At 48.9% G+C, this 13,000-nt stretch overlaps 1 protein-coding gene across 7 annotated transcripts in view; it reads right to left on the bottom strand.

Annotated features, from left to right (window-relative positions):
- LOC140735816 (uncharacterized) overlaps positions 1 to 13,000 on the bottom strand; it is a 160,174-nt gene that overhangs the window by 27,443 nt on the left and 119,731 nt on the right. For all 7 annotated transcript variants that reach the window (XM_073061328.1, XM_073061325.1, XM_073061323.1 and 4 more), the window contains exon 3: positions 3,431 to 3,573. In XM_073061328.1, the coding sequence (XP_072917429.1) occupies positions 3,431 to 3,528 (98 nt within the window). In that variant the 5' untranslated portion in view covers positions 3,529 to 3,573. The remainder of the gene's footprint in view (positions 1 to 3,430; positions 3,574 to 13,000) is intronic.

The raw sequence follows: 13,000 nt of genomic DNA, 5'->3' as shown, positions 1-13,000 counted from the left end.
GTCTTGTCTAAGACGATGTTCTCAGTTTCCAGTGTCACGTTGCTGTCAGTGACATCATCACTGAGAGGTAAGTCCGGTGACCGTAATGTGTCCATCTTGTTGGATGCAGTCGACTCAGGTGTGTTCTTCAGTTGAGCATCCAGCGTCTGGTCCACATGACGTCTCCATGTCTGATCTCAACATCCACTGTGTACATCACTGTGTCCAGTTCCTGTAGCTTCCTCCGGGGTCTCCACTTGTCTTCTCTGTAATCACGTGCTAGGACCACCTGTTCAATCCTGAAGCCCCTTGCTGCTTCACTTGGCAACTGGCTGAACTCTTTATTCTGCACTTCCATCTGCAGGTCTCGTTTCAGGTCTATGCGAGATCTCAGAGTCCTGCTCGTGAACAGCATCGCAGGTGTTTGATTTGCTGTCGCATGAACAGAGTTCTGGTACACAAAAAGGAAATTGTCCACTTTGTGCTGCAGAGAAATGTCCTCCTTGTCCATCACTTTAATGGACTTCTGAAAAGTTTGGATAAACCTTTCAGGTAACCCATTTGTTGCTGGGTGGTGAGGAGCTGACTTGAAATGTCAGATGCCATTTTTCTTCATTTTCTGACATGTATTGTGGTCTGTTGTCACTCACAATTAGTTCTGGTAAGCCGTTTCAGGTGAAGATAGTCCTCAGGCTGGAGACAGTCTTTGCTGAGCTGGTTGACTTCATTGGTATAACCACCGGTCACTTTGAATGAGCAGCCACAGCAATCGGGAACGTGGAGTTCATGAAAGGCCCAGCAAAGTCAATAGATATTCCTTGTCATGGTGACAACGGCAACTCCCACCAGTGTAACGGTGCCTGTGGGGTTGCATTGTGAACTTTTTGACATCCCCAACAGCTTTTGGCAAATCTGCTCATCTATTCCCGGCCACCAAACATACTGTAGCTCTGGGTGAGACTCTTAATCTTGACTTTACCCAGGTGTGCTTCATGCATATTCTAGAGGGAACCTTAACGCAAGATCCATCTATCAGCAATCTTTGACATACCGATAGTTGGTCTCGTCTTGCCTAGAACTCTGGAAAGATAGGGTTCCAAGAGCTGAGAGTTCTTGCCGAGAACTCTGGAAACTTAGGGTTACCAGGAGCTGGCCGTCCTTCCTTGGTGATGTCATAGACTTTTGACAATTTTGTGCCATTCCTTGTTTCTCTTTGTATTACAGAATCTGCTACTAGCAACTGGAACACTTCTGCTGGGTCACAGTATGAAGACTTTTCTTCTTCAGTTGCCAATAGTGGAAGACATGACAAGCCATCAACGTTGCTGGGTTGTTTGGTACCCTTGAGCTCTATGTCATAAGAGTGGGCTCCAAGTTTCGAAGTTCAGCATCCACTTGAGGGTGTATTGCATAAGGCAGTGGATGTGCCTTATGGAATCTTGGTGTTACTGCTTCATTCATTCAGTTCTGGCTTTCATGCCTTTGAGTTTACCAATCCCCTCTCAAACACATTTCGTTAGCATAAAGCAGCTGTGCCAGTCTCTGGTTAGTGCTGCCATTGACTGGTGATGTCACACTGAGAGCTTTGATTGACTGTCTGTCTCATTGGATTTTTCTCAACCACTCACGTTTAAAAAGTGCTGGCCCTCCACTTTTCAATACATAAATCTCTAATTGTTGTGTTTCCTCCATTCGTCACATTTACTTTCAGTTTGCCTTAGGTAGATGCTTTTTAGCCAGTGTAAGTATTTAGCATCACTGAGGTCTTCTCTAATGGCATCTTAGAAAACATTCTGTTATAGTCAGCTTCTAAAATTATGGACAAAGCTAACCCTGTATCCAGCTCCATTTTCAGTTTTACACCAAACACATCTATTGTGAGTCAGATAATTTTGTGACCTGCTTCAGTTATACTATGCAGTTGTAGGCATGACAGTTCACCTTTGCCAGACTCCATGTTGTCGGATTCTATTTTACATTCAGTAATTTCATGCATTTGCCTAGTTTTGTGTTTGAGACTTTGCAGTTGGTTGTGCTTTTTGTCTGCCTTGCTCACTCTCTCTATGTGACCTTCTTTGTGACACTTTCTGCAGACATTTTCTTTGAACCAACAGCTATTTGCATCCTGGGAGGATTTGTCACATCAATAGCATCTTTGGCTGTTTGTACTATTCAGGGACATTTTGTTCACTTCACATTCTAACCTCCTTTTCTGTGGTTCTGCTGCAGTCTCTAACAATATGACAATGGTCAATGCCTGTTCTACAGTTAGGTTTCATCTGGATAGTAGCCTCTTTTGAGTGCTTTGACTAGGTATGTCACATACAAGCCTGTCACTTAATGCGTTAGAAAGTCCATCTCTCAAGTCACAGTACTGGGAAAGTTTGCACATTTCTGCAATGTATTCAGAAATGCTTTCACCTTTTGACTGGTTCCTTTAGTACAATCAAAGTCTCCCAGTTATTGCCAGAGGTTTAGGGCTCAGGTGATATTATAAAATTGTAACAATTTTGTCGAACGTCTTGCTTGTTGGGTTTTCAGGGGTCACTAGGTTGCATAAGAGACTATATGTCCTTGCAGAAGCAGAGGGGCAACACACACAAAATTCTGGAGGAAGTCAGCAGGCCAGGCAGCATCTCTGGAAAATAGTAGTCGATGTTTCAGGCCAAAAAGTGCAGAGGCTTTCTTTTGCTCCCCTGCACTGTTCAGATTACAATACAGTTCAACCCTCTCGATGTACGACTCCCTGTCTTCATTAGCGCTATCAAGTTCGACAGCTTTCCTGGCTGAAGCCATCGCCACGTTATTTTCACTTTAAACTCAGCACGTCTTTCACTGTTACTCATGGGTCCTTCGGCTTTCTGTTGCTGTTTAACTCTCGCTGTTTTGTCCCGTGACTGTCAGTGCAGTTTGTGATATTCACTGACACCAATTTGTTGTGTTTGTGCACAACCACATATCACACGGGAGAGGGTGTATTCACATTGCAGCGAGACAGTGAGGGAACAATGTGCACGTGTAGGCAACAGATCAATATGTAGTGCTAAGGGAGGGGCGGGGGGGGTCATTGTTCTAAAAGAAATAGAGAACACAAAGCTCGGTGTTGCGATTAGTGGGCAGGGATCGGGGTGGTTTAAGTGTGGAGAGAGGTTTAAAGTGAGAATTCCAGAGCCTAGGGATGGAAGTTAATGGGCGGATCACAGTTCAATGCACAGTACACCTCTCATGTCCTTTTCCCTCATGCTCTGTCCCCTACTCCATCCCCTACCTCTCCCGACTCACTCCCCTCTCCCCATTCACACATTCCTTCCCCCAACCCACCCCTTCCCCAAACCCACCATCCCATACACCCCCACACCATCACTAACCCCCACTGACTCACCCACGCTACACTCCCTCCCCCGACCTATCCCCACGCCCTACCCTCCCGTGTAGCCAAATGCCACCTTACCTCTCCCAGCTGCTGCACACATTGGGGTCATTGGGCATCAAGGGGCTGGTGGATGGGAGCAGGACGTAGCACAGAATAAGGGAGCACGCCAACACCATCCTGCATCATTTGGGAATGGAAGAGAAGGTCAGGCTGGAAACAAACTGAGAAAAAAGGGAACTCTGTCAGATACCAAACAACCTCGAAGTGTGTGAGTGTGGAAAGTATTATGCAGCGGGGGGTAAGGAAAGGCTTCAAGGACACACCCTCAATGGGCAAGAGGGTGTGATCGGTGGTGGGAGGGAATGTGAGAGGAGGTCAGGGTTGTAGGGGATCAGAAAATGGTAATTGCTAGAATGCAAGGGATCGAATAAGGAAACTGTGCCAGACAGCAAGGTATCGGAATATCGAAACTGTGCCAGACTGCAAGGGATCGAATAAGGAAACTGTGCCAGAGAGCAAGGGATCGGAATAGGAAAACTGTGCCAGACGGCAAGGGATCAGAATAGGAAAACTGTGCCAGACGGCAAGGGATCGAATAAGGAAACTGTGCCAGACGGCAAGGGATCGGAATATCGAAACTGTGCCAGACAGCAAGGGATCAGAATAGAAAAACTGTGCCAGGCGGCAAGGGATCGGAATATCGAAACTGTGCCAGATGGCAAGGGATCGAATAAGGAAACTGTGCCAGATGGCAAGGGATCGGAATATCGAAACTGTGCCAGATGGCAAGGGATCGAATAAGGAAACTGTGCCAGATGGCAAGGGATCGGAATAGGAAAACTGTGCCAGAAGGCAAGGGATCGGAATATCGAAACTGTGCCAGACGGCAAGGAATTGGAATAGGAAAACTGTGCCAGACGGCAAATGATCAGAATTGGAAAACTGCCAGATGGCAAGGGATCAGAATATCGAAACTTGGGCAGATGGCAAGGGATCGAATAAGGAAATGGTGCCAGACGGAAAGGGGTCAGAATATCGAAACTGTGCCAGACGGCAAGGGATTGAATAAGGAAACTGTAACAGACGGCAAGGGATCAAAATATCGAAACTGTGCCAGACAGCAAGGGATCGAATAAGGAAACTGTGCCAGACGGCAAGGGATCGGAATAGGCAAACTGTGCCAGACGGCAAGGGATCGGAATATCCAAACTTGGCCAGACGGCAAGGGATCGGAATAGGAAAACTGTGCCAGGCGGCAAGGGATCGGAATATCGAAACTGTGCCAAACTGTAAGGGATCGAATAAGGAAACTGTGCCAGACGGCAAGGGATCGGAATAGGAAAACTGTGCCAGACGGCAAGGGATCGGAATAGGAAAACTGAGCCAGACGGGAAGGGATCGGAATATCGAAACTTGGCCTGACGGCAAGGGATCGAATAAGGAAACTGTGCCAGACGGCAAGGGATCGAATAAGGAAACTGTGCCAGATGGCAAGGGATCGGAATATCGAAACTGTGCCAGATGGCAAGGGATCGGAATATCGAAACTGTGCCAGACGGCAAGGGATCGAATAAGGAAACTGTGCCAGACGGCAAGGGATCGAATAAGGAAACTGTGCCAGATGGCAAGGGGGCGGAATATCGAAACTGTGCCAGACAGCAAGGGATCGGAATAGGAAAACTCTGCCAGACGGCAAGGGATCAGCATAGGAAAACTGTGCCAGACGGCAAGGGATCGGAATATTGAAACTGTGCCAGACGGCAAGGGATCGGAATAGGAAAACTGTGCCAGACGGCAAGCGATCGGAATAGGAAAACTGTGCCAGACGGCGAGGGATCGGAATATCGAAACTGTGCCAGACGGCAAGGGATCAAAATAGGAAAACTGTGCCAGACGGCAAGGGATCGGAATATCGAAACTGTGCCAGACAGCAAGGGATCGAATAAGGAAACTGTGCCAGATGGCAAGGGATCGGAATAGGAAAACTGTGCCAGATGGCAAGGGATCGGAATATCGAAACTTGGCCAGATGGCAAGGAATCAAATAAGGAAACTGTGCCAGACGGCAAGGGATTGAATAAGGAATCTGTGCCAGACAACAAGGGATCGGAATATCGAAAATGTGCCAGACGGCAAGGGATCGAATAAGGAAACTGTGCCAGACGGCAAGGGATCGGAATATCGAAACTGTGCCAGACAGCAAGGGATCGAATAAGGAAACTGTGCCAGACGGCAAGGGATCGGAATATCGAAACTGTGCCAGACAGCAAGGGATCGGAATAGGAAAACTGTGCCAGACGGCAAGGGATCGGAATATCGAAACTTGGGCAGATGGCAAGGGATCGAATAAGGAAATGGTGCCAGACGGAAAGGGGTCGGAATATCGAAACTGTGCCAGACGGCAAGGGATTGAATAAGGAAACTGTGCCAGACGGCAAGGGATCGGAATAGGCAAACTGTACAAGACGGCAAGGGATCGGAATATCGAAAATTGGCCAGACGGCAAGGGATCGGAATAGGAAAACTGTGCCAGGCGGCAAGGGATCGGAATATCGAAACTGTGCCAGACTGTAAGGGATCGAATAAGGAAACTGAGCCAAACGGCAAGGGATCGGAATAGGAAAACTGTGCCAGACGGCAAGGGATCGGAATAAGAAAACTGAGCCAGACGGCAAGGGATAGGAATATCGAAACTGTGCCAGATGGCAAGGAATTGGAATAGGAAAACTGTGCCAGACGGCAAGTGATCGGAATAGGAAAACTGTGCCAGACGGCAAGGGATCGGAATATCGAAACTTGGCCTGACGGCAAGGGATCGAATAAGGAAACTGTGCCAGACGGCAAGGGATCGAATAAGTAAACTGTGCCAGATGGCAAGGGATCGGAATATCGAAACTGTGCCAGATGGCAAGGGATCGAATAAGGAAACTGTGCCAAACGGCAAGTGATCAGAATAGGAAAACTGTGCCAGACGGCAAGGGATCGGAATATCGAAACTGTGCCAGATGGCAAGGGATCGAATAAGGAAACTGTGCCAGATGGCAAGGGATCGGAATAGGAAAACTGTGCCAGAAGGCAAGGGATCGGAATATCGAAACTGTGCCAGACGGCAAGGAATTGGAATAGGAAAACTGTGCCAGACGGCAAATGATCAGAATTGGAAAACTGCCAGATGGCAAGGGATCAGAATATCGAAACTTGGGCAGATGGCAAGGGATCGAATAAGGAAATGGTGCCAGACGGAAAGGGGTCAGAATATCGAAACTGTGCCAGACGGCAAGGGATTGAATAAGGAAACTGTAACAGACGGCAAGGGATCAAAATATCGAAACTGTGCCAGACAGCAAGGGATCGAATAAGGAAACTGTGCCAGACGGCAAGGGATCGAATAAGGAAACTGTGCCAGACGGCAAGGGATCGGAATAGGCAAACTGTGCCAGACGGCAAGGGATCGGAATATCCAAACTTGGCCAGACGGCAAGGGATCGGAATAGGAAAACTGTGCCAGGCGGCAAGGGATCGGAATATCGAAACTGTGCCAAACTGTAAGGGATCGAATAAGGAAACTGTGCCAGACGGCAAGGGATCGGAATAGGAAAACTGTGCCAGACGGCAAGGGATCGGAATAGGAAAACTGAGCCAGACGGGAAGGGATCGGAATATCGAAACTGTGCCAGATGGCAAGGAATTGGAATAGGAAAACTGTGCCAGACGGCAAGTGATCGGAATAGGAAAACTGTGCCAGACGGCAAGGGATCGGAATATCGAAACTTGGCCTGATGGCAAGGGATCGAATAAGGAAACTGTGCCAGACGGCAAGGGATCGAATAAGGAAACTGTGCCAGATGGCAAGGGATCGGAATATCGAAACTGTGCCAGATGGCAAGGGATCGGAATATCGAAACTGTGCCAGACGGCAAGGGATCGAATAAGGAAACTGTGCCAGACGGCAAGGGATCGAATAAGGAAACTGTGCCAGATGGCAAGGGGGCGGAATATCGAAACTGTGCCAGACAGCAAGGGATCGGAATAGGAAAACTCTGCCAGACGGCAAGGGATCAGCATAGGAAAACTGTGCCAGACGGCAAGGGATCGGAATATTGAAACTGTGCCAGACGGCAAGGGATCGGAATAGGAAAACTGTGCCAGACGGCAAGCGATCGGAATAGGAAAACTGTGCCAGACGGCGAGGGATCGGAATATCGAAACTGTGCCAGACGGCAAGGGATCAAAATAGGAAAACTGTGCCAGACGGCAAGGGATCGGAATATCGAAACTGTGCCAGACAGCAAGGGATCGAATAAGGAAACTGTGCCAGATGGCAAGGGATCGGAATAGGAAAACTGTGCCAGATGGCAAGGGATCGGAATATCGAAACTTGGCCAGATGGCAAGGAATCAAATAAGGAAACTGTGCCAGACGGCAAGGGATTGAATAAGGAATCTGTGCCAGACAACAAGGGATCGGAATATCGAAAATGTGCCAGACGGCAAGGGATCGAATAAGGAAACTGTGCCAGACGGCAAGGGATCGGAATATCGAAACTGTGCCAGACAGCAAGGGATCGAATAAGGAAACTGTGCCAGACGGCAAGGGATCGGAATATCGAAACTGTGCCAGACAGCAAGGGATCGGAATAGGAAAACTGTGCCAGACGGCAAGGGATCGGAATATCGAAACTTGGGCAGATGGCAAGGGATCGAATAAGGAAATGGTGCCAGACGGAAAGGGGTCGGAATATCGAAACTGTGCCAGACGGCAAGGGATTGAATAAGGAAACTGTGCCAGACGGCAAGGGATCGGAATAGGCAAACTGTACAAGACGGCAAGGGATCGGAATATCGAAAATTGGCCAGACGGCAAGGGATCGGAATATCGAAACTGTGCCAGATGGCAAGGAATTGGAATCGTTAAACTGTGCCAGACGGCAAGTGATCGGAATAGGAAAACTGTGCCAGACGGCAAGGGATCGGAATATCGAAACTTGGCCTGACGGCAAGGGATCGAATAAGGAAACTGTGCCAGACGGCAAGGGATCGAATAAGTAAACTGTGCCAGATGGCAAGGGATCGGAATATCGAAACTGTGCCAGATGGCAAGGGATCGAATAAGGAAACTGTGCCAAATGGCAAGTGATCAGAATAGGAAAACTGTGCCAGACGGCAAGGGATCGGAATATCGAAACTGTGCCAGACAGCAAGGGATCGGAATAGGAAAACTCTGCAAGACGGCAAGGGATCAGCATAGGAAAACTGTGACAGACGGCAAGGGATCGGAATATTGAAACTGTGCCAGATGGCAAGGGATCGGAATAGGAAAACTGTGCCAGACGGCAAGGGATCGGAATGGGAAAACTGTGCCAGACGGCGAGGGATCGGAATATCGAAACTGTGCCAGACGGCAAGGGATCGAATAAGGAAACTGTGCCAGACGGCAAGGGATCAAAATAGGAAAACTGTGCCAGACGGCAAGGGATCGGAATATCGAAACTATGCCAGACAACAAGGGATCGAATAAGGAAACTGTGCCAGATGGCAAGGGATCGGAATAGGAAAACTGTGCCAGATGGCAAGGGATCGGAATATCGAAACTTGGCCAGACGGCAAGGGATCGAATAAGGAAACTGTGCCAGACGGCAAGGGATTGAATAAGGAATCTGTGCCAGACGACAAGGGATCGGAATATCGAAAATGTGCCAGACGGCAAGGGATCGAATAAGGAAACTGTGGCAGACGGCAAGGGATCGGTATAGGAAAACTGTGCCAGACGGCAAGGGATCGAATAAGGAAACTGTGCCAGACGGCAAGGGATCGAATAAGGAAACTGTGCCAGATGGCAAGGGTTCGGAATATCGAAACTGTGCCAGATGGCAAGGGATCGAATAAGGAAACTGTGCCAGACGGCAAGGGATCGGAATAGGAAAACTGTGCCAGACGGCAAGGGATCGAATAAGGAAACTGTGCCAGATGGCAAGGGATCGGAATATCGAAACTGTGCCAGACAGCAAGGGATCGAATAAGGAAACTGTGCCAGACGGCAAGGGATTGGAATATCGAAACTTGGCCTGACGGCAAGCGATCGAATAAGGAAACTGTGCCAGACGGCAAGGGATTGGAATAGGAAAACTGTGCCAGACGGCAAGGGATCGGAATATCGAAACTGTGCCAGACGGCAAGGGATCAGAATAGGAAACTGTGCCAGACGGCAATGGATCAGAATATCAAAACTTGGCCAGACGGCAAGGGATCAGAATATCAAAACTTGGCCAGACGGCCAGGGATCGAATAAGGAAACTGTGCCAGACCGCAAGGGATCGAAATAGGAAAACTGTGCCAGACGGCAAGGGATCGGAATATTGAAACTGTGCCAGACGGCAAGGGATCGGAATAGGAAAACTGTGCCAGATGGCAAGGGATCGGAATATCGAAACTGTGCCAGATGGCAAGGGATCAGAATAGGAAAACTGTGCCAGACGGCAAGGGATCGGAATATCGAAATTGTGCCAGACAGCAAGGGATTGAATAAGGAAACTGTGCCAGATGGCAAGGGATCGGAATAGGAAAACTGTGCCAGATGGCAAGGGATAGGAATATCGAAACTTGGCCAGATGGCAAGTGATTGAATAAGGAAACTGTGCCAGACGGCAAGGGATCGAATAAGGAAACTGTGCCAGATGGAACGGATCGGAATATCGAAACTGTGCCAGAGGCAAGGGATTGAATAAGGAAACTGTGCCAGACGGCAAGGGGGCGGAATATTGAAACTGTGCCAGACAGCAAGGGATCGGAATAGGAAAACTGTGCCAGACGGCAAGGGATCGGAGTAGGAAACTGTGCCAGACCGCAAGTGATCAGAATATCAAAACTTGGCCAGACGGCAAGGGATCAGAATAGGAAAACTGTGCCAGACGGCAAGGGATCGAATAAGGAAACTGTGCCAGACGGCAAGGGATCGAAATAGGAAAACTGTGCCAGACGGCAAGGGATCAGAATATCAAAACTGTGCCAGACGGCAAGGGATCAGAATAGGAATACTGTGCCAGACGGCAAGGGATCGGAATATCGAAACTTGGCCAGACGGCAAGGGATCAAATAAGGAAACTGTGCCAGACAGCAAGGGATCAAATAGGAAACTGTGCCAGACGGCAAGGGATCGGAATAGGAAAACTGTGCCAGACGGCAAGGGAACGGAATATCGAAACTTGGCCAGACGGCAAGGGATCGGTATATCGAAACTTGGCCAGACGGCAAGGGATCGAATAAGGAAACTGTGCCAGACGGCAAGGGATCGAAATAGGAAAACTGTGCCAGATGGCAAGGGATCAGAATATCGAAACTGTGCCAGACGGCAAGTGATCGGAATAGGAAAACTGTGCCAGATGGCAAGGGATCTGAATAGGAAAACTGTGCCAGACAGCAAGGGATCGGAATATCGAAACTTGGCCAGACGGCAAGGGATCAAATAAGGAAACTGTGCCAGACAGCAAGGGATCGAATAGGAAACAGTGCCAGAAGGCAAGGGATCGGAATATCGAAACTGTGCCAGACAGCAAGGGATCGGAATAGGAAAACTCTGCCAGACGGCAAGGTATCAGCATCGGAAAACTGTGCCAGACGGCAAGGGATCGGAATATTGAAACTGTGCCAGACGGCAAGGGATCGGAATAGGAAAACTGGGCCAGACGGCAAGGGATCGGAATAGGAATACTGTGCCAGATGGCAAGGGATCGGAATATCGAAACTTGGCCAGACGGCAAGGGATCAAATAAGGAAACTGTGCCAGACAGCAAGGGATCGAATAGGAAACAGTGCCAGACGGCAAGGGATCGGAATATCGAAACTGTGCCAGACAGCAAGGGATCGGAATAGGAAAACTCTGCCAGACGGCAAGGGATCAGCATAGGAAAACTGTGCCAGACGGCAAGGGATCGGAATATTGAAACTGTGCCAGACGGCAAGGGATCGAATAGGAAACAGTGCCAGACGGCAAGGGATTGGAATATCGAAACTGTGCCAGACAGCAAGGGATCGGAATAGCAAAACTCTGCCAGACGGCAAGGGATCAGCATAGGAAAACTGTGCCAGACGGCAAGGGATAGGAATATTGAAACTGTGCCAGACGGCAAGGGATCGGAATAGGAAAACTGTGCCAGACGGCAAAGGATCGGAATAGGAAAACTGTGCCAGATGGCAAGGGATCTGAATATCGAAACTGTGCCAGACAGCAAGGGATCGAATAAGGAAACTGTGCCAGACGGCAAGGGATCGGAATATCGAAACTTGGCCAGACGGCAAGGGATCAAATAAGGAAACTGTGCCAGACAGCAAGGGATCGAATAGGAAACAGTGCCAGACGGCAAGGGATCGGAATATCGAAACTGTGCCAGACAGCAAGTGATCGGAATAGGAAAACTCTGCCAGACGGCAAGGGATCAGCATAGGAAAACTGTGCCAGACGGCAAGGGATAGGAATATTGAAACTGTGCCAGACGGCAAGGGATCGGAATAGGAAAACTGTGCCAGATGGCAAGGGATCGGAATAGGAAAACTGTGCCAGATGGCAAGGGATCGGAATATCGAAACTGTGCCAGACAGCAAGGGATCGAATAAGGAAACTGTGCCAGACGGCAAGGGATTGGAATAGGAAAACTGTGCCAGACGGCAACGGATCGGAATATCGAAACTGTGCCAGACAGCAAGGGATCGAATAAGGAAACTGTGCCAGACGGCAATGGATCGGAATAGGAAAACTGTGCCAGACGGCAAGGGATTGGAATATCGAAACTTGGCCTGACGGCAAGCGATCGAATAAGGAAACTGTGCCAGACGGCAAGGGATCGAATAAGGAATCTGTGCCAGATGGCAAGGGATCGGAATATCGAAACTGTGCCAGATGGCAAGGGATCGAATAAGGAAACTGTGCCAGATGGCAAGGGGTCGGAATATCGAAACTGTGCCAGACAGCAAGGGATCGGAATAGGAAAACTGTGCCAGATGGCAAGGGATCAGAATAGGAAAACTGTGCCAGACAACAAGGGATCGGAATATCGAAACTTGGCCAGACGGCAAGGGATCAGAATAGGAAAACTGTGCCAGATGGCAAGGGATCGGAATATCGAAACTGTGCCAGACTGCAAGGGATCGAATAAGGAAACTGTGCCAGACGGCAAGGGATCGGAATAGCAAAACTGTGCCAGACGGCAAGGGATCGGAATAGGAAAACTGTGCCAGACGGCAAGGGATCGGAATATCGAAACTGTGCCAGATGGCAAGGAATTGGTATAGGAAAACTGTGCCAGACGGCAAGTGATCGGAATAGGAAAACTGTGCCAGACGGCAAGGGATCGGAATATCGAAACTTGGCCTGACGGCAAGGGATCAAATAAGGAAACTGTGCCAGACGTCAAGGGATCGAATAAGGAAACTGTGCCAGATGGCAAGGGATCGGAATATCGAAACTGTGCCAGATGGCAAGGGATCGAATAAGGAAACTGTGCCAGACGGCAAGGGGTCAGAATATCTAAACTGTGCCAGACAGCAAGGGATCGGAATAGGAAAACTGTGCCAGACGGCAAGGGATCGAATAAGGAAACTGTGCCACACGGCAAGGGATTGGAATAGGAAAACTGTGCCAGACGGCAAGGGATCGA

This window comes from Hemitrygon akajei, chromosome 11 (genome assembly GCF_048418815.1).
Source record: "Hemitrygon akajei chromosome 11, sHemAka1.3, whole genome shotgun sequence".
In the NCBI taxonomy this organism is placed as follows: Eukaryota; Metazoa; Chordata; class Chondrichthyes; order Myliobatiformes; family Dasyatidae; genus Hemitrygon; species Hemitrygon akajei.
This window is presented reverse-complemented; position numbering and strand designations above follow the sequence as displayed.